Source organism: Lutra lutra, chromosome 4, assembly GCF_902655055.1.
Source record: "Lutra lutra chromosome 4, mLutLut1.2, whole genome shotgun sequence".
In the NCBI taxonomy this organism is placed as follows: domain Eukaryota; kingdom Metazoa; phylum Chordata; class Mammalia; order Carnivora; family Mustelidae; genus Lutra; species Lutra lutra.
Genome location: NC_062281.1, coordinates 166,493,191 through 166,519,255, shown reverse-complemented (window position 1 = coordinate 166,519,255; position 26,065 = coordinate 166,493,191). Strand labels below are relative to the sequence as shown.

The 26,065-nt window shown below is 40.6% G+C and overlaps 1 protein-coding gene across 1 annotated transcript in view; it reads left to right on the top strand.

The window, feature by feature from the left end:
• Positions 1-16,778, top strand: part of SMAP2 (small ArfGAP2) — a 47,042-nt gene extending 30,264 nt beyond the window's left edge. The window contains exons 3-10 of the mRNA XM_047724595.1: positions 1,262-1,347; positions 2,339-2,417; positions 5,794-5,880; positions 6,883-6,964; positions 7,976-8,085; positions 8,903-9,068; positions 9,529-9,845; positions 15,399-16,778. Of these exons, the coding sequence (XP_047580551.1) occupies positions 1,262-1,347; positions 2,339-2,417; positions 5,794-5,880; positions 6,883-6,964; positions 7,976-8,085; positions 8,903-9,068; positions 9,529-9,845; positions 15,399-15,524 (1,053 nt within the window). The 3' untranslated portion in view covers positions 15,525-16,778. The remainder of the gene's footprint in view (positions 1-1,261; positions 1,348-2,338; positions 2,418-5,793; positions 5,881-6,882; positions 6,965-7,975; positions 8,086-8,902; positions 9,069-9,528; positions 9,846-15,398) is intronic.
• Positions 16,779-26,065: the final 9,287 nt, after the last annotated feature.

Here is a 26,065-nt window from a genome sequence, read left to right as displayed (position 1 = left end):
GCCCAACAGTGAGTCAGCTGTTCCCCTATTTCCATGTAAGAGTAGTTCCATATGAATTTCAATCATGTAGGGCACAAGGGTGAAGATAAAAAAAAATTTAGTTGTGAAACACTTATGTCAGATTCTTCTACCTTAAGAGAACATTCTTACTCTTTCTGTTTAAGATATAAGTTATTCTACCCATATTTTCCCTCCTTCAAAACCCAAAGTCTGTAGTCTAGGACCCCATGGATATACCCCCAAGGTATAAAGGGGGCTCTTTGGATTATTTTCTAAGGCCCCTGGGATGTGCAGATCTAACATTTGTAGTTTTAGATAGTTGAGCGCACGCACACACACACACACACACACACACAAATACTCCAACTTACAGACATATTTTATTGCTAAAATATGTGTGTGAATCTTGCTTGCTGTTAGGTTGGTGGGCTGGGAGTAAGACACTTATGTTGGTGAGTCTCGCTGGCTTAAGACCTGCAGCTCTATGTAGCTTCATTCTTCTCTGTTCTCTTCCCACATCAAAACTTTTAGAAGTAATTAAGACTTTTTTCTTTTTTTAGTGGGGTGGGAATGGGAAGAAAGGATCCAAAGAAAATAGTTGCTACAGTTGGTGATGGAAATAAGAGGTTTTCTTAACCAGAAAAGACTTTAGAAATTACTTTAGACTGCTTTTATAGAGTCATCAAAGTCTAAAAGATTATTTGTATTTTTCAGTTACACTTTACTATATCTAATGAAGGAAATTACATGCCATGGAGGTAGTTGGGAATTTGAAGATAAAAAATTCAGGGATTTGTCCCTCACAAGTGTTAAGGAATCTATTTAAAAGGCCTAATAGGAAGCACATGTCTTGGTAATAAAGCTGAATAGATTAACAGTATAAACTCAGAATTCTAGTTATTACTCAATTATTGCCTGCCTGATTACATACTGATTATTGCCTAGCAAGTAGACATTTTAATTGGTAGTTGCGTGTCTTGAGATTTCAAATGGGGTATTGAATTATTATTGAATTAAATATATCTTGTCAAATTTTTCAATAAAAAGCACGAAGGGGTGTGTGTGTGATGGACAATCATGGAGGCAAATGATCGGCACTGGTGTGGAGAGAATTGTGGATGGGAAATCAGAGTATGCACATGGATCTTGTTCTGCCACCATCGGGTTGGTTCTTCAGTTGTAAAATGCTGCAGTTGGGCAAGAAGTTTTTCAAGTCTTTCCTCATCTGACATTCCATGTTTCTACATCTGTTTGATTGCAGTGCATGCAGGAGATGGGAAATGGAAAGGCAAACCGACTTTATGAAGCCTACCTTCCTGAGACTTTTCGGCGACCTCAAATAGACCCGTATCTTTTCTGGAGCGACTTAGAAGGCTGACTGGTATTTTGGTGTTTTGGGAGAGTCACACAAGACTCAAGCCCCTTGATCCGACTGGGCCATCTCTATGTGGTGTAGTCAAAGTCTTGCTTTTTTCTCTCCTGCCACCAACACATAGAAAAAGCATATTTATACTTTCTAACATCGGAATGGTGCTGTCACATGGGGAAGACTCATTTGGGAATTAAGACTGCAGTGGCTCACTGTGAATTCTCCCATAAAGTGACATCTCTGATAGTTTTTGAATCTTTGAAACTATTGTGTGCCAAAAAGAATAGATTACTGTGCTGTATTGAATCAGCAAAACTACCATTCATTCTTAATGCCTTTTCTGTGTCCTCTGTGAAAGGACGAACTGTTATTAACCAGTTAATCAATAACTTTCTTCCCCCATCCCCTCAACAGGGGGTAGCACCCTACTCACAAAACCAAATGTCATAAAGGCAGTGCTTCTCAAAATGTGGTTTGTAGACTTTCTTTTTAGAGTTTGCTTTTTGCTGGGTGTGGGTGGAACCTGTTAAAATGCAGATTTGGGGCCCTTCAGAAGAGATACTGATCAGAATCTGGTCATGGCGCACAAGGGCTTATAGTTTTAAGGGGCACTCCAGGTGCCTTTGTATAAGGCCTTTGACCCAGGGGCTTTAAAATGGATAATTGGCTGCTTTACCTGTATTCTAGAAGAGCCTCAGGTTCCTCTGATGTCAGTATGAAGATTAATCCCATTTGCTGTTATCATTATCCTGAAGGAAAATCATAGGAAATGGTGATTCCCTGCAGTAACCATGAAGGAAGCATTTTAAGGTTGTGGTCAGGAAAACTGCATGTGAAGAAACAGGAGCCATATGGAGAAACGAGGCAGGAGGGGAAGAGGAGGACAACATTCTGTTGAATACAGATCGACCTGTTAGAGTCATCCTATGGGAAAGATTTGTTTGATTTATCCTTAATAAGCTTTTGCAGAGCTGTCGAGGGATTTATTCGAGATAAATACGAGAAGAAGAAATACATGGACCGAAGTTTGGACATCAATGCCTTTAGGGTTGGTTATAAATCTTTCAAGCTTTGTTCAAAATAAGTAATTTGCTTATAAATCAGGCCAGGGAAGAATTTAAGAGCTACTGAAATACTCCAAAATCATAAAAAAAACAAAAAAAAAAGAAAAAAAAAAAGCTAATTATTGAATCAAGGCCACAAGATATCATGGAGCAGACTTTCATGTCAGGGGCAGACAGGGCAAACCATCAGTGAGTTCTTTGCCTTGACCTGTATTTAGGCGTTAGTGATTCCCAGTTCCAAATTATTCCTTCAGATGGAGATGTTGGACATACTAGTAATATGTCTGTGTATCTATGTGTATACATGTCTGTGTATATATGTATTTTTTTTCTGTAAATGAAGTCAACAAAATTAACTAAATCACCAAAGTTTTCTTCAGTTTAACCAGTGTGTATTACCAGTGTGTTGATGGACACAGTGGGACCCTGTTCCCAAAAAGGGTTTTAGAAGGAGACTACCAGTTGCCAAGCTCACTTTCCATCCTAGGCATTTGGTTAGAATATGAAACACAGTGTAACTAGGACAAGAATAACATACAGGTGAAATACAAAAGGTTTCTGGAAGAAGGAAAGTTGCCTGACTAGTGACAACTAAAGAGGAACCAGTATGACAACCTTAAAAAGCCTTTGATAAATTCTATAGTAAATTTGCTTAGGAATAATTGACTATTTCTTTAGCTTCAGAAGTATAGAGTATGGGATTCTCCAGCTCTAACATAAGTCCAATCTATCATCTAACAGTTTTGTATTTTAATGGAGGATATACAGGACTCTAAGCCCTTCCAGGTAATTTAAAGTCAAACTAATTGGAATCTGCTCCGGATTGATCTTTTGGGTTTTGTGAAAAGGGGCATCAACTAGCAGGTGAGTTTCAATGTAGGCAAGTAAGTGCAGGGTAATATATTTAGTTAGGTAAAGATAATTCCTTCTCAACTTAGTATGAGGGACTCTTACTTCATAGTCATCCAGAACCTGTCATAACTGTTCCGTGAAAGAATCAACCCGGTGTAGAGCCACAGCTTGGATGGCATCATCAAAAAGAGTTTGGAACCAAAGCACACACATTTCCTTTGATTTGTAGAAAACTCGTCTGTCTGCTCAGTGCTGTTCATTGTACCAAAAGATATGAAATCAGATGAGGTCAGAGATGAGTATCTGAGATAATCCAGACGATGGGGGAGGAGGGAAGAGTTGCTATATGAAGATAATGTTCATTCAGACTTACATTGCTGGTGTACCATATCCATGCAAACAGCCTGTTTTACTCACTGAATGTTTTCACTTAGGAAAGAAATACCTTCTGTTTACCAAAAAGCTCTTCCAAGAATTTTTATTTGATGTACTTAGTTTTTGAAAATATTCTTGTGAAGATTTATATGCCGAGAATTAATATTTGCTAAGTGAAGGCAGGTAATAATCAAACTGAAAAAAAGTGACTCTGTTAGAGTATTATTTTTAAATGGACAGATAAAGTATTTTTCACTTCAAGAAATAAAGTGTTCTGTATTAAAGCACTACATCATGTATGAAACAGACATAGCCACATGTGTTCTTTGCGATTATAATATCATATTACAGATAATAAGAAAATTAAAGTGGAAAATCCATGCCTACCTTTATCATCTTTACCAGTGATGATCACCTTGGTGTGTTCCCTCTTTTTTGTAGTTACTTTTAGGAAGCACAATTATAATAGTTATATAAATTATCTACTATTTTCATTCAGTGTAGCATATTATGTATTTTTATGTTACTTATATAATGTTCATAACTTAATTGTTACATCCTTCAGTGAGTTACTAGATCACAGTATATTCTATATCACAGACAATGTAGAAGACAAGAAAGGTTGTTTAAATGTTTCTTCAGCATAAATAATTCTGGGACGAACTTCTTGGTGCATAAGGTTATATTTCCACATTTTGGATTATTTTCTTAAGATACATTACAAGATATGGTATTATCTATGGTATTATCTAGTATTTGTCTCTTTTTAATTTTGCCAATATACTTTCCAGAAGTTGCACTGTTTTATGCTGTCTTCTAGGCATTGTAGAAGAGTGCTAGTTTTACTTGTTCCCTATCAACACTATTATTACTGAGATCTTTCTCCCCTCAAGAAAGTATTTTATTTAAAAAAAAAAAAAAGAAAGTATTTTATTTTATTTATTTTATTTTTTTAAGATTTTATTTATTTATTTGACAGACAGAGATCACAAGTAGGCAGAGAGGCAGGCAGGGTGAGGCGGGGAGGCAGGCTCCCTGCTGAGCAGAGATCCCGATGCCGCGGCTCCATCCCAGGACCCTGGGATCATGACCTGAGCTGAAGGCAGAGGCTTTAACCCACTGAGCCACCCAGGCACCCTGAATATTTTTTTGAATGTACTTCCTCTTATAAGTCCACGTTCTCAAGTTGGTTCTGAGGTTCTCTTTTGCATTTAGGTATTTATTTGATGTTAAAAATGAGACCAATACATTATAATCTATGAAAGAATTATGAAACGGCCTCTGGAAGTAACAAAAACTGAGAGACTTTCTAACCTCTTATTTTTGATGTGCTTTTTTTTTTTTTTTTCAGGCAACTCTTTCAGGACCCCCTAAAAGGGATACTTTAATCCTTTTGCTCTTTTTTTTTTTTCCTTTGGCCTTATTTCCTTAATTTTTTGTCTTCCTAATATTTAAGCTTGAAGTTACAGTTTATTTTCTGATTTTAAAAAGAGGAGAGGAAGATTGGGAGGATTTATGATTGAATTTAAAATCACAAAGGATGGGGCGCCTGGGTGGCTCAGTGGGTTAAACTTCTGCCTTCGGCTCAGGTCATGATCTCAGGGTCCCGGGATCGAGTCCTGCATTGGGCTCTCTGCTTGGCAGGGAGCCTGCTTCCTCCTCCTCTCTCTGTCTGCCTGCCTCTCTGCCTGCTTGGTCTCTCTCTGTCAAATAAATAAATAAAATCTTTTTTAAAAAATTACAAAGGATGTATGTCAGATAAGATGAACACGAATTTATTTACTGGTGTACCAAAATGAGGGGGACCCCTCAAAGCATAAGCAAGTTAAACTTGGGTCACAAAGGGGCAGCAAACTGGTGAACGTTTTTAACTTCCGTAGGTAGCTGGATTCGCATTTCAGGAGTCATAGGTGAGTTAGACAGAACAAGGAGGTACTTAGTAATATGTGAAAGATGCCTCTTACAGCATTGAGGCTACTGTGGTGCAAAGAAACCCCCATGTTTGTCAGACTCCTGCGTCAGATTCAACAGGAATTTTTTCTGTCCTTTTTGCACATTTGGAATTATAATTTGTCTAACTGTTGGTCACCATGGGGCCTGTGTTCTTTGTCTTGTTTTGTTAAATCATTACAGAAAGAAAAAGATGACAAGTGGAAAAGAGGAAGTGAACCAGCTCCGGAGAAAAAAATGGAACCTGTTGTTTTTGAGAAAGTTAAAATGGTAAGTGGGAAAGTCTTCGCACTGGGATGGCCTGGGGTTTGTGTATATGTGGAGGGGAGGGGAAGGAGGCCTTTTGGTGGGTGGGGTGGGGTTAAGAGCATACTGCACCATTTTACTTGGGACCAGAGGGTTCCACATTTAGATTAGATTGCCTGGTGCCATTTCTGATGTTTTCCCATTGCCTTGTTGCCTAATCTGCTCTGTGACTCTTCTCTTTGGGGCCAGTGAGGGTTTTGGGAACGGCATCTTGCCCCATCTGAGCTAGAGGCACGTTCCATGCCAGAATGTGTGATACCTCCTGAGTAGATGCTCTGTGCATCCTCTCTCATTAGACGCTCTCTACCTCATTTTCCTGTTGCAGTTAAGAGCAGTCCAGAAGCTGGGCTGTACTGATCCATTTTAATCCTTCCTGTATTCTTGCTCTATCATCTTGAAGTAGACACCTTTCTTTTTTCCACAGGACATTGTGGCTATAGTAGTGGATACTCTAATGTAAGAGCTTGGAATCTTGGGAGAGAGGACTTTTTACTGTTTGCTTAAGGAAGAGTCTTTGATTGTCATTCTGAATCGCACTGTCTGCAGAACACAGTCATTAATGATACGGGCAGAGTGAATTAGGTAATCTTTAAACTGATCTCCCTTTTGGTATTAAAGTTTTTCTAATCACTGGGAGATTTGTTGGCTCTGGGCTTTTATACCCTCAGACACCTACCTTTATTCTTGGCTTTTTCTGGGACCGAAACCTGCTATTTTTGTAGGATCTTCTGATCTGTGGTTGTCTTGGTTTCAGAAAGCCAGACAAGCACAGATGATACCTTTTTCACTTTAGGTTCGGTTTATGCACTTACACTTCCTGACTTGACACTTGCTGAGTTTTCTTTCTTTGGAGCTCTGAGTAACGGCAGCCGTACCACAAGAACACCTGTGGCTTTACAGTGCCGAAGGGAAAAAAGCGTTCAAAAACACATGCTTATTTCTTTCTTTAACATATTTTCACCTTAGCCACAGAAAAAAGAAGATCCACAGCTACCTCGGAAAAGCTCCCCGAAATCCTCAGCCCCTGTCATGGATTTGTTGGGCCTTGGTAAGAGTCAGACTCTCCCACTCCCATACTCTTACACATTATGATGAATTCTCTGTCACCCTGGGAAGATAGATAGTGATGGGATTCTTTATTTTGTGTCTTCATCGCTAAGACGGTTCGTTCATGTTTTTCCTGTTGTTTCACCTCTCAGCAGTCATTCTAAGAAATGTTTACACTTTTCAGAGCAATAGTATAGCGTAGCGGTTTGGAGTTGGAGTCCCATCTCTGCAACTTACCATATGTGTGACCCTGGGTAGTTTACTTAACCTCTGAACATTAATTTCCTAATCTGTGTCATAAGGATGATAACCATCTCTATTTCAGAAGTGTTGTTGGGAGGATTCAATGAGATCGTTCCTCTCAAGCTCTTCGCCCCTTCCCTGGCACGAGCTAAGTATTCAGTAAACGTTAGCAAGTTTCACTAAACCAGCACCCATGAGCCATGCCCCCATCCCTCTCACTTTCAGGTGCAGTGTGTTTCTGAGATGGCCTATTAACCTTGTGGTTATTTTTCTCCAAACCTTTGAAACCCTGAACTAGTGGTCTGCCCCTTTCAGAAATAGAACCCATTCTTTACCTTTCACAGATCTCATGGCTGTACTTTGGTTTCAGTGCATTTCTGCTGATTTAGATTCTGGGCTATTTAGGTTTATAACTTTTATACCTTCCATTTATCTCTGAAAAAGAGAAAAGCTACGCAGCTGTTCCCCTCAAATAGCCAGAAGGGAGCCAGCCAGCCCCTTTGCTAGGGGGCTAATAAAGCCTTCAGGTCTGGGTTTCTGCTGCCCCATCCCAGATAGCTGGGCTCCAGCCTTCTCCAGCATGCTCCAGGGAAGGTAAGGTGAGGCCTTTTTTGAAATGCTACATCCAAGCTAGGTGGTGTCCAAAGCCTAGATTTCCAGGTCCCTGATGGAGCATATAGGTTTTCTCTGTGCACTTTGTGTCTAGAGTAGAAGGAAGTCATGGGCTTAATGAGCAGTGCTACAGTTGAGCTTTGCTATCTCTTACCAGATGCTCCTGTGTCCTGCTCCATGGCAAATAGTAAGACCAGCAATACCCTAGAGAAGGATTTAGATCTTCTGGCTTCTGTTCCATCACCCTCTTCTTCAGTTTCCAGAAAGGTGAGTCATGTGGATGCCTTAGGATTAAAGAACATTCTGAAAAGGATAATTTTGATAAAGTGGAACCAAGCCATACTTCTTTGGTGGAGTTGGACTTAATTAGTTAATTAATTAATTAGCTTTCTTAATTCTTGATTCTTCCCTTAAACCTTGTGTCATCTCTGTTACAGCCTAGGATTACTACTCATTCTCTTTTGTCTCCTGCCCAAAAAAAGTGGGTCTTTTGAGTGGGCTTCTGTTGAAGGTGTGTCTCACTGTAAAAGCTGATACTTCAGGTCAGCTCCCCAGCATGGGGGTTACTGCCAGAGAATTTGTAGGTGTGAAAGACTTAAAACTGTTAATGACTACCATTGGTGGACTACCTACTTATGACCAGGCACAGTGCTAAGTGATTTTGTATACCTGTTTGCGTATTTCTTTTATAACTTAAAATATTTACCACAGCCCTGCAAAATGGGTATTTTATAGATGAGGAAACATTAATTCAGAAAATTTATGACTAGCCTCTCGTTATGCAACTAGTAAGTGGCTGCGCTGGGATCTAAACTCAGTTCTCCGTGGCTGCGTCATTTGTAGGTTGATTTTTGTTTGTTTTTCACCGAATCCCTTGTTCAACTGTGGAATAAAGAATTGCACCAGAGCTTAACTATCAGGCGTTTTCAGTATTTGTGTGGTAGAAACGTTAGGAAGCTATTAACTTGCCCATGAATTCTTATTGCAGATGTAGAAGCAGCAGAGAAATGAGGGCGGTCCTTACCGAGACTTCTGTGAGGACCGTTCCAATTCTCCCCTCTCCCCCTGCCCTCTTTGCCCTAAGGTTGTAGGTTCCATGCCAACTGCAGGGAGTGCCGGCTCTGTTCCTGAAAACCTGAACCTGTTTCCAGAGCCAGGGAGCAAATCAGAAGAAACGGGCAGGAAACAGCTCTCTAAAGACTCCATCCTTTCACTGTATGGATCCCAGACACCTCAGCTGCCTGCCCAAGGTAGATTTCACGGGGATGACAGCATTATGCCAGACAGAGACATGAGGACTTACACAGGAATTATTTGTTGTAATAGGGTGTAGTTGCCTTGGGGGCACAGGACATTATACCCTAAACAGGCCTGAACATGACATTCCTTGTGAGGTTACAAAGTGTCAGCAGGTAGATATTAATGTAACTCAGAGCCATACTTTCGTGGGGTCTGGAGTCCCACTGCTGTAAAGTCTGACTTAGGGTCTGGACCTGGACCCTGAAAGGAAAGTGGCTAGGTCAGCAGTCCACTGGTAAGCCATCGCGTCTTGTAGGGAATCTCACCGTTCTGCTATGTAAAAGAGCATTCTGAGTTGAGTAGAAATGCTACTCAGAAATTTTAGCTGGCAAGGAGTAAGTAGCCAGTGAGCTTGGACTGACTTGGTGTCCTTTCCTCTTAAACGGTTCTCTGTTTATGTTTTCTTGGCAGCAATGTTCATGGCTCCGGCTCAGATGGCATATCCCACAGCCTACCCCAGCTTCCCTGGGGTCACCCCTCCTAGCAGCATCATGGGGAGCATGATGCCCCCACCAGTAGGCATGGTAGCGCAGCCCGGAGCTTCTGGGATGGTTGCCCCCATGGCCATGCCTGCAGGCTATATGGGTGGCATGCAGGCTTCAATGATGGGTGTGCCAAATGGAATGATGAGCACCCAGCAGGCTGGCTACATGGCAGGCATGGCAGCTGTGCCCCAGACTATTTATGGGGTTCAGCCCGCTCAGCAGCTGCAGTGGAACCTTACTCAGGTAAGCTACCCCATTTTCCTCGGGACAAGAGTTTGGAGCCTCCCTCAGGGCTGTCTCACGTCACCTCTTCCTTATCCTTTGAACCCTTATAACGTGAATGAGATAATGCGAGACATTCTTAGGTTTGCCACCCTCCCCCACCCTTTTTATTCCTAGAAGGTCTACCTAACATCAGACTTTCTGAGGAGTTCTGGGTTACTGTAGAATGAGGATAATTGCCTCAGTCTTAATTTCTCCACACAACTCCTCAAAACAAGAATTTTTTAAAAATCTATATAGGTAAATAAGGAATGCACATAAAACCACTCATAACCTATGACTGCCACATCTAGTAGATGGTATACTGCAAACTTCACATTACGTGGCAATAAACACCCAAATCCAGCAAGGCCAGCATCAGAGAGACTATGTGGAAAGAGGGGAGGGAGCAGAGGGCTGGAGGTGACAGAACACAGACAAAATCACCCCCTGGAAGGAAGGCCTATGAGATACTAGAGGGATGATGAGAGGAGGTCTGAGACTTGCCAATTAGAACTCTGGTTATGTGGAGAATCGAAAATGAGGGTCTTGAAATATATAAGGTTAAAGGTGGTAGCTCTGGAAAAGCATTTCTTCTAAGTAATGGGGTTGACTTAGAATCTTAAGCAGGCTCCATGCCCAGCCAGTGTGGAGCCTCACTCAGGGCTTGATCTCACAACCCTCAGATCATGACCTGAGCCAAAACTGAGAGTTAGATGCTTAACAGACTGAGCCACCCAGGAATCCCCTGTGGGGGTGACTTAGAAGGGAGAGGCACTCTTTGGGGACCTGATAGTGAAGGGAAACTAAGAAATGAGAAGTGGAAAAAGGGAATCACAAAATGAGAAGATAAACCATCCTTTCCCTTCCTTCCAAATAATTTCACTATACCAACAGAAGAGGGCACTCTTGAACTAAGAAATCTAGTAAGCCTCCCTGAACTCTCACACCCATTTATTATTCCTGATTTCAGAAAAATAAGGCACTACAAAATAAATAGAAAGTGGCAGGTCACATTTATACAAACTATTACTAGAAGAAAATAGAAAATGAAAATCAAAACACACCAAGAAATGAAAATTCTCCCCCCAAAACAACCATGAACAGAAGAAAACTGTTACACAAACCACCAGCCTGAATGAGATGTCCTTTAACACTTGAAGACAAAAACAGCTTGAATCAGAAATATAAAAACTCAGAACCAAAATGGACAAAAACTGGAATTTATGAAATGAAACTTTCCGGAATTCAGGAAAGAAATTGAAGAGACACAATTATCTTAGAAATAAAGTCTGAATTACAAGTTAAACAAAGGAGAATAGATTCAACTGAAAATATACTTGGCATTGAAGAAAGGCATGACACAGGTCAGAGAATGGAAACTAAATATAAGAAGCAGGAAAATAAATCTAAGAGAAGGTAAAATAGAAACTAAGCAAAGAAGGCCTAACATAAATATATTTGGAGACTCCAAAGAAGAAAAACTAAATAGTGGAGCAGAATTAATATATTTAAATCTATAATACAAGAAAACGTCCTATAAATAAAAGAATAAAATATTGAAAGAACCCACTGTGTAAAAGTTGACCCAGAATGGTCAACTCTAACATATATCCCTGTAAACTTTCAGATTTTATGGAACAAGAATAATTCTCAGGGCTCCAACACTCTATTTACCTCCCATCCCCCCAGATCTGCCATTTTTTATGAGACTGACTTAGGACCTTAGATCTGCCATTTTTAATTTTATTTATTTATTTATTTAAAAGATTTTATTTATTTATCTGACAGAGATCACAAGTAGGCAGAGAAGCAGGCAGAGAGAGAGAGAGAGAGGAGGAAGCAGGCTCCCTGCTGAGCAGAGAGCCCAAAGCGGGGCTTGATCCCAGGACCCTGGGATCATGACCTGAGCCGAAGGCAGAGGCTTTAACCCACTGAGCCACCCAGGCGCCCTGATCTGCCATTTTTTAAAGATGAAAAGAACACTCAGCTTGACATTAGACTTAATGGCAGAAGACATTAGACTTCTAACTGCAGCATTAAAAAAAAAAAAAAGACAACAATGGGAGTAGTATTTTCAAGATGCATCCATGTCAGACGAGTATTTCACAGCCAGACAAGCAATCCTTCAAGGATTGAGGCTATTTTCAAAAAATCATGGGGCGCCTGGGTGGCTCAGTGGGTTAAAGCCTCTGCCTTCGGCTCAGGTCATGATCCCAGGGTCCTGGGATCAAGCCCCACATCGGGCTCTCTGCTAGCGGGGAGCCTGCTTCCTCCTCTCTCTCTCTGCCTGCCTCTCTGCCTGCTTGTGATCTCTCTCTGTCAAATAAATAAATAAAATCTTTAAAAAAAAAAATCTTGAATATGCAAGAAATCAGAGAATATCCTACATATAAGTCTTTCCTGTGGAATGTACCAGAAGATAAACTTCATCCATCTAAGAGATGAGTGGGGACATTTTGGCAAAAGGGCTGATAGTGAATATATGTTTTACTCAGAACAAATAATGGTAACAGGAGGAGAAGGTAAAAAGGAGGAGGTAGGATCAATTGATTTTGCATAGGAAATAGGTGGGAGTTGAAGGGTATAATAAGCTGACATGTCAAATGGAAGAAGCTTGAGTAACGAATAAAGGAAGCAAAAGATAGAAGTTATTAGTATAAAGTTAACCACTAGAACAAAAAATGAAACTTTATAAATACCCGAGGAATACTTTACGACAAAATGGAGTACGTAGACTATGAAGTACAGCAAAACACAGTAAAAATGTGACATGATAGAATCAAGACCAAACATCAGTCATATCAACAGGTAGCTCTTTTATGAAAAGAGAAAGATGTTTGGCTTACAAAGCAATGCCTAATTTTACACTGGATACAAAAATATCCACTGAAACAAAGTGATTCAAAGTCTGAAAACAAAGAGATGGGTAAAAAGAGGTATTATCGGAGCAGCATGTGTGCCCACACGTATGCGTGCACACACTGTCTTTCTCAGGTTTGGGTGACAATGTTTACCTGCTGTATAAGAACTACTTTCTTGTTTTCCTTTCTCTGTAGTCTGGAATCATTTATATAGGTCTTTGGAGATTGGGTAGAATTCCCACATGCAATTGTGTGGACCTTTGTGTAGTAATTTAATAGCATTCTCTCTTTGTTCTGTGAAAGTCAGTTTTGGAAAACTCTGTTTACCTAGATTAGCTAACTCATCTGGGATTTAAATTCATTTATCAAAGGTTAAGCCAAGTAGTCTGTTTCATGATTTTTTTAAAGTTTCCTCTTTCAGTGGTTATTTCTCCCTTGTCATGTCTTATTTGGTATGTTTGTGGTTTCCTTCCCTCTTGCCATTTCTATTAGGCTAACTAGTGGTCTATTTTGTTAATTATACATATATATATATTTTAAAAACCCATAGGATTTTGTTTTATTTAGTCTAAATTTTTTCTTTGCTTGTTTTTGACTTCAATTTATGGTTTATCTTTATTATTTCCTTTTATATGCTGCCTTTTGACTTACTCTGATCTTCTTTTTCTAGCTTTCATAGTTGGGATTTTAATTTGCTCTTTTCAGTCCTTCATGTTTATTTGTATAAGTAATGAAGTGCTATGAAACTGTTGAGAATATGTCAGGACCCATGAGCCAACTTCTAGAGGTTCCAACTGTCCAAATATGGGACAGTTTGAACATCAAAAGGAATGACACTGATGGATTATAACATTAAAGGAAAAGAAATCCTGTAGTGATATATTTTTTGAAATGGGTATGGGAAAGAGGGAAGGAAAGCCTTCTTTACAGAGAAGAATGGCAACTAGTAATTGTAGAAAGAATGGGATATTCACATATTCTCAAAGAAATACCCTTTAGATTACTTACTAATTACAACAACAAAAAAACCCAAAAACCTCATGGTGGATAGTACCCTAGTAGAGTGCTCAAACGTAAGATTACCAACAGTGGGACAAATAAACATTATGTGCTTCTTGGTGTCTGGTACCAAGAAGGACATGATATCACTTCCATAGAATTTTTTGCCAAAAATGTTTAACTTGGATCCAATCATGAGAAAATGTGAGGTAAAACCAAGTTGAAGGATTTTCTGCAAAGTAACTGGCCTGGATTTCGAAAACAACGTCAGGAAAGAAAAAGTGGTGGGGGAACTGTTCTATATTAAAGGAGACTACAGAGATATGAAAATGAAATGTAACCTGTGTTAGAGTATTGTGATCATATTAAATTTTTTATATTGTGGGTTTAGGAAAGTGTTCTTTATTATGAGCTCCTCCTGACTTACTAATTGGTGAAATGTCAGGACATCTGCTGTTTTCAGTGCTCATCAAAAATGTACACTTAAGGCACCTGGGTGGCTTAGTTGGTTAAGCAACGGCCTTCAGCTCAGGTCATGATACCGGAGTCCCGGAATCAAGTCCCGCATCAGACTCCCAGCTCCAAGGGGAGTCTGCTTCTTCCTTTGACCTTCTCCCGTCTCACATGCTCTCTCTCTCAAATAAATAAATAAAAATCTTTAAAAAAAATTTTTTAAACAAAAAATTTTAAAAATGTACACACACACACATATATATATATATATATATATATATATATATATATATATGTACAAAGGTCCCATACAAGATATGCAGATCTCAGAAAATAGAACAAGGTATTAACAATTGTGAATTTAAGAAAGGATATGTGGGTTCCATTATATTGTTCTTTCAACTTTTCTATAAACTTGAGGTTTTTGTTTTTTTTTAAAGTTGGTGGCAGGAAAATAGCCCTTCTCCTCAAGAAAAGAATTTAACACAGAAATGTACTGGGCTTGGGAGATTTAAGGCATTTTTCTTGATAAATAGTTTCCTCTCTCCACTGCCAGAGGCCAGTCTTTCAGTCTCATTCATAAAGAGGTCCTAGCCCTGCCCAGACCTTATTCCACTGGTTCTTTTCTCCCAACAACTTCCCCCTCACACATTGAAGACCCATTGGCCTTTTCTTTTTCTTTTCTTTCTTTTCTTTCGTTTTTCTTTTTTCTTTTTTTTTTTTTTTTGCCTGCCTTTGTTCATTCTAAACAGTCCAGTTCCCTTTTCCTTTTCTCTCGGCTTGAGCACACACAAGCACTTTCCCTGGCACTGACAGTCACGACTCTGCTGGAGATAAGACAGGAGCGCTGCTGTGGGGGCTCTGCTGCATACTCTCGGGGCTGGCAAGTTCACAATAGGCCCCTTCTTTTTAGGATGAGAGACTAGAAAGGAAAAAGAGAATAACGTCTCATGCTGCTTTTATGTTGGCTAGCTCCGGGACTGCTTTCCCTCTCTGAGCATTAATCTCTGCCAGCATCTCCCTTCTGGGAAGTCCTTATTTACGTGGTCTGGAGCCCTCAAAATGGTCTATTAAGGTTCAGGGCAGATCTGTACCATAACAATTTCCCTTTGTCTCATTCAACCCCTCCCTGCAGACGGAAGGACTCCTACCCTGCCTTTTTGCAGTAATTGGCTGCATGCCCACAGCCGGATCTGAAAGTCTCCTCTCTCCCTTTCAGATGACCCAGCAGATGGCTGGAATGAACTTCTGTGGAGCCCACGGCATGCTGACCTATGGACAGTCGATGAGCGGCGGAAATGGACAGGCAGCAAATCAGACTCTCAGCCCTCAGATGTGGAAATAAAAACAAAACACCTGTATGGCTACCACTCTCCTCAGTCCTCTCCCTCCCGGTTTTCCTCTTTCCCCAACTCCCCGATCCCATTCCTTTTTCCTACCTCTCTGTTTGGTTTAGAAATTGCTCAATCTGTCATTTGGGGTTTGGCATTCTGCCCAGCCCAGCCACTTCCGGACACGCAGACCTCTCTGTTGCTTTATGTTGTATGTGTCCCCTCGCCATCCCGACTTCCTCTGCAGCCTCAACCCCAGTCCTCTCCTGGCACCAGCACCTTAGGAATTGTTGGCAGAAGGCACTTAAACTGTGGGAGAAAGGTGCATACCTTTGAATACCTTTCCCCTGAGGTTAAACCTCCTATCAGACTCTCAGAAAGGTCTGGAGGTGTTGTCTTTTAGGCAAAGAGGGGAGGGTTTAGAGGTACTTATGTATGTGTTGCTAGGCTGTTTCTACATGTTTGAATTTTTGGTTGAAGAGGGAGATATCATGCTCCCATAATTTATGGGAATGAAGAAAGTACTGAAATCAAATTAAATACTCCTTGGGTCTTAGATCACGTTGGCCCTAGCCCTGGGCTGAGGCAAACCCCCTCCTGTGGGGATGAGCAAAAATATTACTCTACTTTGCCCTGAATTGCTTTCTGGATCTGAGGCTTCAGGACTCATTGCTTCAGTCAGCCTTTATTAGCACCAAAGACTTCACAAAGGTCCCACACAAGAACACACCCCTGCCCCACCTCCATCCTACATGCAGTGGGATCTGGCTCTATGGCTGGAGGACCAGCCCCTCCAGTGGGAATGCAGAGCTTAATGTGTGTACTGCTTGTGTGTGTGTGTGTGTGTGTGTGTGTGTGTGTGTATTTCACCTCCCACTCTTTCCCCATCTGCTCTGGGTGTTTTTGTTTTTGTTTGAGGTTTACACAGAGAGGAGTTAATTTATCAACAGCCTGAAACTGTTGCCAGTTTTTCGTATAGTTTAAAAAAAATTGCAATCTCACGCACAGCTCCCTTCCTCCTCCCCCACCCTCCCGATCTGCCAATCACCCTTTCATGCCTGTGTATCCCAGGCCTCTCTGTTTCCCCACCTCCTCCAGGTGTGTGAGGCAGAGAGCCTGGACAGCTTTCCTGTCAGTCATTGTTCACCCTACTTGAAAATTAAAATAAGAAAACTTTGCTTAAGAGATTTCACCTGTGGGAACCACAATTCCTGGTTGCCTTTCTCCTGTGTATGTGTAAATTCCTTAATAAATATTGCAGGGAAGGACCCTTTGCTTGGCTGTTAATGTGTGTCACTCATGGAGGAGGGTGAGTTGCATCTTGGTTTCCTGCTTTCCAGTCGTAGTTCCCCCACTTCCTGTATTTTAAAAAAATTTATACTGGGAATGCCCAAGGACCAGGCCCAGGCTCAAGCAGTCAGAGAGGGGACCTTTGTCCTTTGCCCAGTGGTGTCTGGAGTTGTGAGCTGAGGAAACTGTGGATATCTGCTTCTGCTAGAGCCACAGAACATCAAAACTAGAAGTCCTTTTCTCCCCCACCAGATAGAGAAGCTGAGACCCACTTCCTTTCCTCCCTCCCTCCCTTCTTTCCTTTGAGTACACCTTTTAAATATTTCAGAGGTAAATGAGAGGATAGCTCAGTGGCAAAGGAAGTAAGCTCTGGATCTGGCTGCCAAAATTCATGTCCCTTTCTGTGCAAGCTACTGAACCCTTGGGTTTCAGTGTAAAATGGAGCCTAATGGTCATATTTAAGGTCAAATGAAGCAATTCCTGTGGTACATTCTGCACAGTATCAGACCCTTAGCATTCGACTATTAACAAGTATCATGTGCCAGACCTGTGTTGGGCATTCATTCAACAGATATTTAATAAGTGTTTTTACAGTGTGCCAAACACTGTCATAGGCTCTGGAATAAAGCAGTGAATCAATACTTACCAATTTCATGGGATGTATGGGTAGGACAGACAATAAACAAGTAAATAAACTGTTTAATTTCAGATATAAGATAAGATGAGTAAAGGGGAGAGTGTGGGTGTGGGACCTCTAAGATGGAGTAGTCAGGAAGTGACATTTGAACTGAGACCTGACTAAGCAGCCACTTGTGTGGAGATCTGGAAAAAGAATAGAGCAAGTGTAAATGTATGCTCTGGAAATTGTTTGGCTGGAGGAATCAGTCTGGGAGTCATCAGGGTATGGATGCTATATAAAGCCATGAGATCAGATGAAATACCTAAGGAGAAAGCATAGGGAGAAGAGGACTCTGCCTTGGGGGCCCATCAGCTTTTAGAATTTGGGAAGAACAGTTGAGGAAAAATGAACCTGACATAGTTCCTGCTCTTAAGAAGCTCACAGTCTCATGGGGCAACAGACATAGAATTGCTTAGATGGTGTATTATGGGAGCCAAGGGGCCTCTAGCCCAGTCAGGGGAACCTCTCTAAGGATAAGGGCATTGAGTTGAGTCCCAAAGGAGAGGTAGTAGTTAACCAGCAGGTTGGATGGGAATAGGGAGAAGAACATTCCAGGCAGTAGCACCCTGTGAACAAAGACCAAGACACCTACAAGAGCACAGCTCATTTGGGGAAGCACAAGCAATGCAATGTTTGTAAGGTCTGGCGTGAGATGGTATGGGGAGAGATGAGACTGCGGTGTGGCCAGCCCAGACCATGGGCGTGTCCTATACCCTCGGAGGGAGTTTGGCCTTAGTGTTATGAATGGTGGAGGGACATGGTCAGAGTTGAGTTTTAGGCAGCTCACCCGTGCATTGCGGCGAACAGTGTGTTTGAGGGAACAAGCCCAGACTTGGAGCAGAGAGATGACAAAAGCTGAACTAGGGCCATGGTAGGTGGGGGGAGGAGGGATGGAGTGGCTCAAAGCAGGCTTTTGAGCTGCTTATGAGGCATGGGAGATGCTAAAAGGCGTTCCACAAAAATGTTGAAATAAGTCTGGGAAAGACTACATGTTCTATCACCTCTTGTGCATCTAGAATATAATATCCACATAGTAATGGCTCTGGAAAGTCCCATGGTAAAGACTTAAAAAAAAAAAACAAACCACAATAGATTTTATTTAAGGCAGTTTTAGGCTCACAGCAAAATGTAGTGGAAAGTACAGAGAGTTCCCATATGCCCCCTGTTCCCCATTCCCACAGCTTCCTTCATTATTGGTATTCTGTGCCACAGTGGTACAAATCCTCTGTGCTCTGCCTGCTCATCCCTCCCTCTTCTCTAGCCCCTGGCAACCACCGAGATACACACACACACACACACACACACACACACACACCTACTTTATTTTGTTTTGTTTTTTTAACTGTCTCCATAGTTTTTTCAGAACGTCATGTAGTTGGAGTCATGGAATATGTAGCATTTTCAGATTGGCTTCTTTCACTTAGAAATATACATTTAAGATTCTTCCATGTCTATTCGTGGTTTGAGAGCTCATTTCTTTGGAGCAATGAATAGTATTTCATTGTCTGGATATACCATGTTTTATCAATTACTGACAGACATCTTGGTTGCTTCCAAGTTTTGGCAATTGTAAAGTTGGTGTAAACATTCAAGTGCAGGTTTTTGTGTGGGCACAACTTTTCCAGTCATTTGGGTAAATAGTATGGAGTATGATCACTGGATCATATATCAAGAGTATGATTACTTTTGTAAGAAGCTGCCAACCTCTTTTCCAAAGTGGCTGAACTATGTTGCATTCCCATCAGCAGTGAATGAGAGTTCCTATTGCTCTGCAGCCTCGTCAGCATCTAGTGATGTCAGTATTTTTAATTTTGGCCATTCTAATAAGTGCATAGTGGTATGTCATTGTTTTAGTGTGCAGTCCCCTAGTTCAAATATGTTGAACATTTTTTCAGATGCTTACTTTGCATCTGTATACCTTCCTTAGTGAGGTGTCTGTTGAGGTCTTTGCTTATTTTAAAAATTAGGTTGTTTTCTTAGTGTTGAGTTATAAAAGTTATTTCTGTATTTTAGATAACAGTCCTTTTTCAGAGGTGTGTAGTTTCTCCCAGACTGGCTTGTCTTCTCATTCTCTTGAGTAAAGACCCCTTTTTTTGTGGTTTTCTAGCATTTACCAAGGTGTATTTTTCCATGAAATTCATTTTTTTCTGGAATACCTCATAACCATAGAATATTATTTGGGAAAAACAACCAGAAAAAGTATTTTAGGAAGTAGAATGGGGATGAGATGTGGGATGGAGGGAGAGAAAGGAATCAAATCTCCCATGTTCCTAGCATGAGTGAGAAAGAATTTACAGGAGGAGAAGCTGACTTTCCCCTCTTAGAGGGTAGATGTAGGAAATTAGAAGTTTGGTTTTAGGCATGTTGAATTTGCATTGCCTGTAATATATTCAGGTTTGGTTGACCAGCTAGAAATGGATTTGAGTCTGAGGTTTGTTCAAGGAAGAAGCTAAGATGGAGAAATGAACTTGACAGTCAGCCCCATGGAGGTGGTAATTGACGCCATGGGAGTGGAGGGGATCATATAGGATGGATTTTTAAAATACTGGGCCACTGGGACAGTATCTTGGGGAAAGTACTAATTTCTAATTAGGGTTAAGGAGGAAAGCCCCAAGAAGGAGAGGAGGTGGTATGGGAATGAGGAGGAGGAGCAATTAAGGAAAGCAAAGCAAAACAAAAAACTCCCAAGGAAGGGCAATGTCAAGGAACCCTAGGGACATCAGGGAGGGATGATCACGAATATCAAGTTAGTAGGAAAATCCATTGAGATACAGACTGATAAAAGGACTATTGAATTCAGCATTTGGAAACTTCTGCAGGAGCAGTTTTAGTGGAATGGTAGGTTGAAGAGTGAATTGAAGGAGTTGAAAAAGTAGAGAAACAGGCTCTATTCAGTTAAATATACATGTTAGGTTTTAAGGGTTACTCTTAAGAATAGAAATAGGGTGTAAATCACCAATCAATGAAGAGGGAACCTTAGAATAAGACAATGCAAATAAACAAAAATATCAAGCCTCTCCCTCAAGCTTCAGACAGTAAGAAGAAAAAGTAAGCATAGAGAGGTGCCTGGGTGGCTCAGTTGGTTAAGCATCCAACCCTTGGTTTCAAATCAGGTCTTGATCTCAGGGTCGTGAGATTGAGCCCCAGGTTGGCTCCGTGCTCAGCATGGAGTCTGCTTGAGATTCTTTCCCTTTCCTCCCTCTGTCCCTCTGCCCACTCACACGCTTGCACATGCGTGCTTTCTCGCTCTTAAATCTTTCTTAAAAAGTAAGCATAGAAAAGTGGAACGAATAGAAGTAAAAATGCAATAAATGGGCTATTAAAGATATTGAGATTGTCAGATTGGATAATTAAAATAAATTCTTTGGCATCCTAGACCTTTCTTCTAAGACCACTTTCCTTCAACTGAAGTATATCCTTTGAAGCTCCTTTAGTGAAGGTCTCTTTGAGTCTTGCCTGAAGTATAAGGATAGGAAAATGTTTAAAATAAAAGAATGGAAAAAGAAAGAGCAGGCAAATAATCAAGAGTCAGCAGGGATCAGTATATTGACAAAATAGACTTTCAGACAGCATTATTAGAAACAGGATTTCTATGTAAAAATTAAAGGTTCAATTCAAAAGGAAAATATTATTCTAAACCAGTATGCATTTTTAAAGCCTCAAAGTAAAGCAAAAATTTATAGAATTTCAAGGAGAAAGAGACAATCTACCATCAGTGCATAAAACAAGCTCCACCAGGCTTTTTTTGTAGGTACTGAGAGTCTAATGCAAAGGACCTAAAAAAGCATGATGATTTTGGAAGAAACAAACATTTGGAGAGACAATACTACCAGATTTTAAGATTTGTTATGAAACTAGAGTAAGACTGTAGAACTGGTACAAAATAGACATAGACCAACAGAATAGAATACAGAACCCAATACACATTGATTTATGAAAGTGGCAATGCAGAGCAGTGAAAAGAACAGTTATCCCAATAAAGGATGCTGCAACATTAGACATAGAGACAGGAAAAAAGTGAAAGTCGACCCTCTACCTCACACCATAATGAAAATGACTTCTAGATGGACTGCACATCTGAATGTGAAATCAAAATGGTAAAGCTCCTAAGACATAATAGAGAATATCTCATTCCTGGCAGAAGGAAAAACACTGAAACAGGACTTAAAAAGCACTAATCATGAAGAGATTTATAAAGTTGGCTAGATTAAAAATAAGAACTGTTTATCAAAAGATTCCATTAAGACAGTGGAAAGGCTTGCCACAGAATTAGGGAATATATTTGAAACACATGATAAAGGGCTTACATCCAGAATACATGTAGAACTCCTGCAAAATAAGAGACAGCCAACATAGTGAAAACTAGGCAATAGAGGCCTGACTGGTCGCTTCAGGGGGTGACCCAAATGACTAACAATTACATGAAGACATGCCCAAGCTCATTAGTAATTATTGAAGTACAAATAAAACCACAGCGAGACATTACTAAACACCTACCAGATGGCTAAAATGGAAAAAGATGATCCAAGTGTTGACAAGAATGTAGGAGCAATGGGAACTCTCCTACACAACTGGTGGGGGTATAAACAGATGCAAGTACCCAAATGTCCATCAGCAAAAGAATGAATAAACTGTGATATACTGATACAACAGAATACTAAACAGCAATGGAAATGATCAAACTATAGTTCTATACAACCACACAGAGGAATCTCACAAGCTTAACGTTGAACACATTTTTCACTATATCATTGTTTTACCCCTAAATATTTGAGCACGCCCTTCCTAAGAATGATAATAGTCTCCTATATAACTACAATACCATTTTCATACTATTGTAAATTAATAAATTCCTATCACCCAAAATTCAGTCCATTTTCAATTTTTTTAAAAGATTTTATTTATTTATTTGTTAGAGAGAGAGATCATGAGCACAGGCAGACAGAGTGGCAGGCAGAGGCAGAGGGAGAAGCAGGCTCCCTGCTGAGCAAGGAGCCCGATGTGGGACTCGATCCCAGGACGCCGGGATCATGACCCGAGCCGAAGGCAGCCGCTCAACCAACTGAGCCACCCAGGCGTCCCCATTTTCAATTTTTGCCACTTATCCCAAGAATGTCTTTTGTTGCCTTTTTTTTTTTTTAAAGCCAAGGTTCAATCTAGGTTTAGGCACTGTAGTTGGTTGCTATGTGTATTTGATTTCTTTTTGTTTGGAACAGTGCCATCTTCTTTCCTCATGCCATCGGCTTTTTGAAGGGCTCAAGCCAACTGGTAGAAAGTTCTACATTTTTTATCTACCTGGAAACTGAAAATTAGGACTAGAGGCCCAATTAGATTCAGGTTAAATATGTTGGCAGGAATATCTCATAGTTTATTTTGGGTACATCATATCACACCAAACAGCAAATAATACCTGGAGGAAGGGGCTTATGTATACAGTCACTGGCAAAAAGAAGATGCACTCATATGAAAATATTGAGGGTGTTCAATCAAGAAGAGAAGGATATAATTTATAGTATAGCTGTATTTATTAATAGGGATGCACCTACCACAGAGCTTAGATTTAATGTCATGCATCCAGCATCTGGGCATGCTTTACAGACAAAACTAAACATAATATTGACCAATCCAGGATCCTGAGATGATGGAAGTCCTTTGTCTAACGTGGAGAAAATTTATCCAAGACTCAGGGAACTGGAATGAATTACCAAACATGTCACCCCTTTTTCCAACCTATCCCTAGAAGAACCCTGAAGATATTACCTTTACCAAAGGCTTGAGGTATCTTTTGTTATAGAAGTACTAGAATAATTAAAACATGACTTAGCAGGTGTTCCCTGTAGGTCAAGAATGCTAGTGACATGTACTTCCTATTTTCGGGAAAGTTGGGATATTCCAAAATAGAAGTCTTTAACAGTGACCTGCATGCAATTTATGACAATCAGATTGGACACAAGATCTTTAGAGGTAATTAATTGGGATAGAGTCCCAGATAAATGGCTGCACACTAAAGTCTTATTTGACTGTATAGCAAAAATTTCTCCAGGCCTAGAGAGAGATGTCATCAAGATAGAAATGCAGCCCTGCATTCTGTTGTTAGACCAGCACTAGTTCACAGATCTAGAGCTGACTGAATAATGTGGAGGCCAGGTATCCTTGAAGGGGGAGCTTAGTAAGACCCCTATAAAAGCACATACTCCTAGCTCTCCCCAAAGGGACCCATTACCATTTTATCTGGGTAACTACACCAGGGCAACTATGCGAACACTTGGGCAACATTTGGATACTAGCTGTTAGATATCACTAATTCCTGAGTACCCAAAATGTTACTGTCCATAAGTTTGGGTGGGAGCTTATGGGGATCAGGTAATGGAGTTTTACCCAATTCAGCCTCACCATAGGCCTGGTGGAATCTTAAGCCCTTAAGTTCCTGCGTGTTTAGTTGGAAAAACTGTCTTTAGCAACTGATGGAATTCCCACATTGGTTTGTTGACCTGTGAAGTAAGAACTCCTAAGGAATGAATGGAGAAGAGGAAGCTCCTAGAGCTCTTCCATCCCAAACTAATGAGTCAGTAACAGTACTACATCTCTGGGGAAATTGTAGAGATTATTGTGACCAGAGAGACATAACAGATGCATTGTGATGCTTCCCATCACATGTCCATTTAACTTGTCCATCTAGCTGGTGCAGCAGATGGATGGGTTTGGAAGAAGACAGATTATCATTAACTTAGTCATACTAAGAGCTCCAGACTGAGTGATACCCACTGCAGCTGCTCTTCCAGAACTCATTTCCTTATTGAATCAAACCAGGATAGTGCATGACACTTGATAGACAACCAATACCATGATAATTTGTGAGAGGGCATCTATCCCTTTTGTATATATTTTGACAAAAATATCAGAAGCAGTTTGGCCCCACCTGATAGAACAGCGTATGAGTTTACCCTTCCTTCTGGAGAATATGCCAGCTCTTAGATCTATGCCACACTTAGTCTATAGAGGCCTTGACTGCATCACTATGGTAGATTATATTTTCCAGAGATGGCTCACTGATGTATATCCCATCACACATGTTCATCTTATAAGATGACGTTGGCATTCTTCCGTTGAAAGGTGGGATCATTTTCTCTCCCCTTGAATAAGTAGAACTTCGTAACTGCCTTGACCAATAGAATGCAGCAGATACGACCCAGTGTGACCCCCGAGGCTAGGTTATGAAAGGGAAATATGGCTTACCATTCCCCATCCACCTCGGGTTTCTTGCCCTTCAAACTCAGCCACCACATTTGGTAATGAATAAACCTTCAGATGATTCCAGCTTTTTGCCTTTGAGTTTTTCAGTTAGGCTCCCAATGTCATAGAACAAAGGCAAACTGTCTGCTCTGTGCCCTGTCTAAATTCTTGATTCATGGAATCTATGAAAGATTGTAAATGACTCTTGTTGTTTTAAGCAGGAAGTAATAGGCTATCTGTACCATAATCCAATCTATAGGGAATACAGCCACATCAATGAATTATTTTAGGCATGTTGGGATAACCCCTTTAAAGTCCTGAACTCTCTACCCTCTGTATTAAAAGAGAAGTACAGTACTTGGTAGTCTCTTTGGATTTGTTAAGAACATGTATTGTTGATGGGTGTGTTAGTCCAGCCAATTATTGCACTGACCTGAAAGGCAGTCTACTTCAAGTAGAGCCCAGAAAAGGGTTTCTTCTACTTCAGGCTACGGGCAGCTCTGCCCTCAACCCTTATGATTTCTTACATCAGTAGCAGATCAGAAGACTGAATGGAGACTCTTACAGCCCCAATTAAAGAACCAGGAAGGAGGCAACTATGGATTTTGAAGCTATGCCCTCTTTGGCAAGTAACTATTTTCCCACTTGGCCCTGGTGGGGATTGAATCCCAGATCATGAGACTTAGGTGCCTTGAGACCAGAGCTGCCCATCATGAACTGGGCGGTGGTCTGCCTGGGCCATATCCTTGGGGAACACCCAGTATCAATAATACTTAGATCTTTTTCTCATAGGCCAATTGGAGTCATTGGAGACTTTTTTTTTTTTTTCTAATTTGTTGCCCAGGGAATATAGATAGACCTGAGTGGAAGCATTCTGGAAAGAAGGATGGGAGTCTTGAGTTCAATATGTACATTTTCCTTTAACCTTGCCCCATTGTCTCTTCCACTGCTTCAAGTGCACCTGGTGTCCTTCAGTTCAGAGACTCTTCTATTTTATCCTCCCCTGAGACTACTCTTCCAGTCCCCTGCAGAGAAGTAAAAGGATAGTCACTTTGACTACATAGTGTAGAGGTGTTGGAAATCTAACTGCTTCTGCAACAAATTTGTAATATTCTTTTTTAAACATCACTTACCCCATTTTCAGAGGTACCCAAGGCAACTCATTGCTTTGCTTTTTGGGATTCTGCAATGTAAATTGGATTGCTTCTTGGCTTTCTCCACTGCTTGCCTCATATCCAACCTTTTCAGAACTCATAAGTCTGTCATCATTCATCCATCCATTTTCTAGTTTCCAAAATTTTGGGTTTTTTTTTTTTTCCTCTTCTCCATTCAGTTTGTCCCTGTGAGTTTATG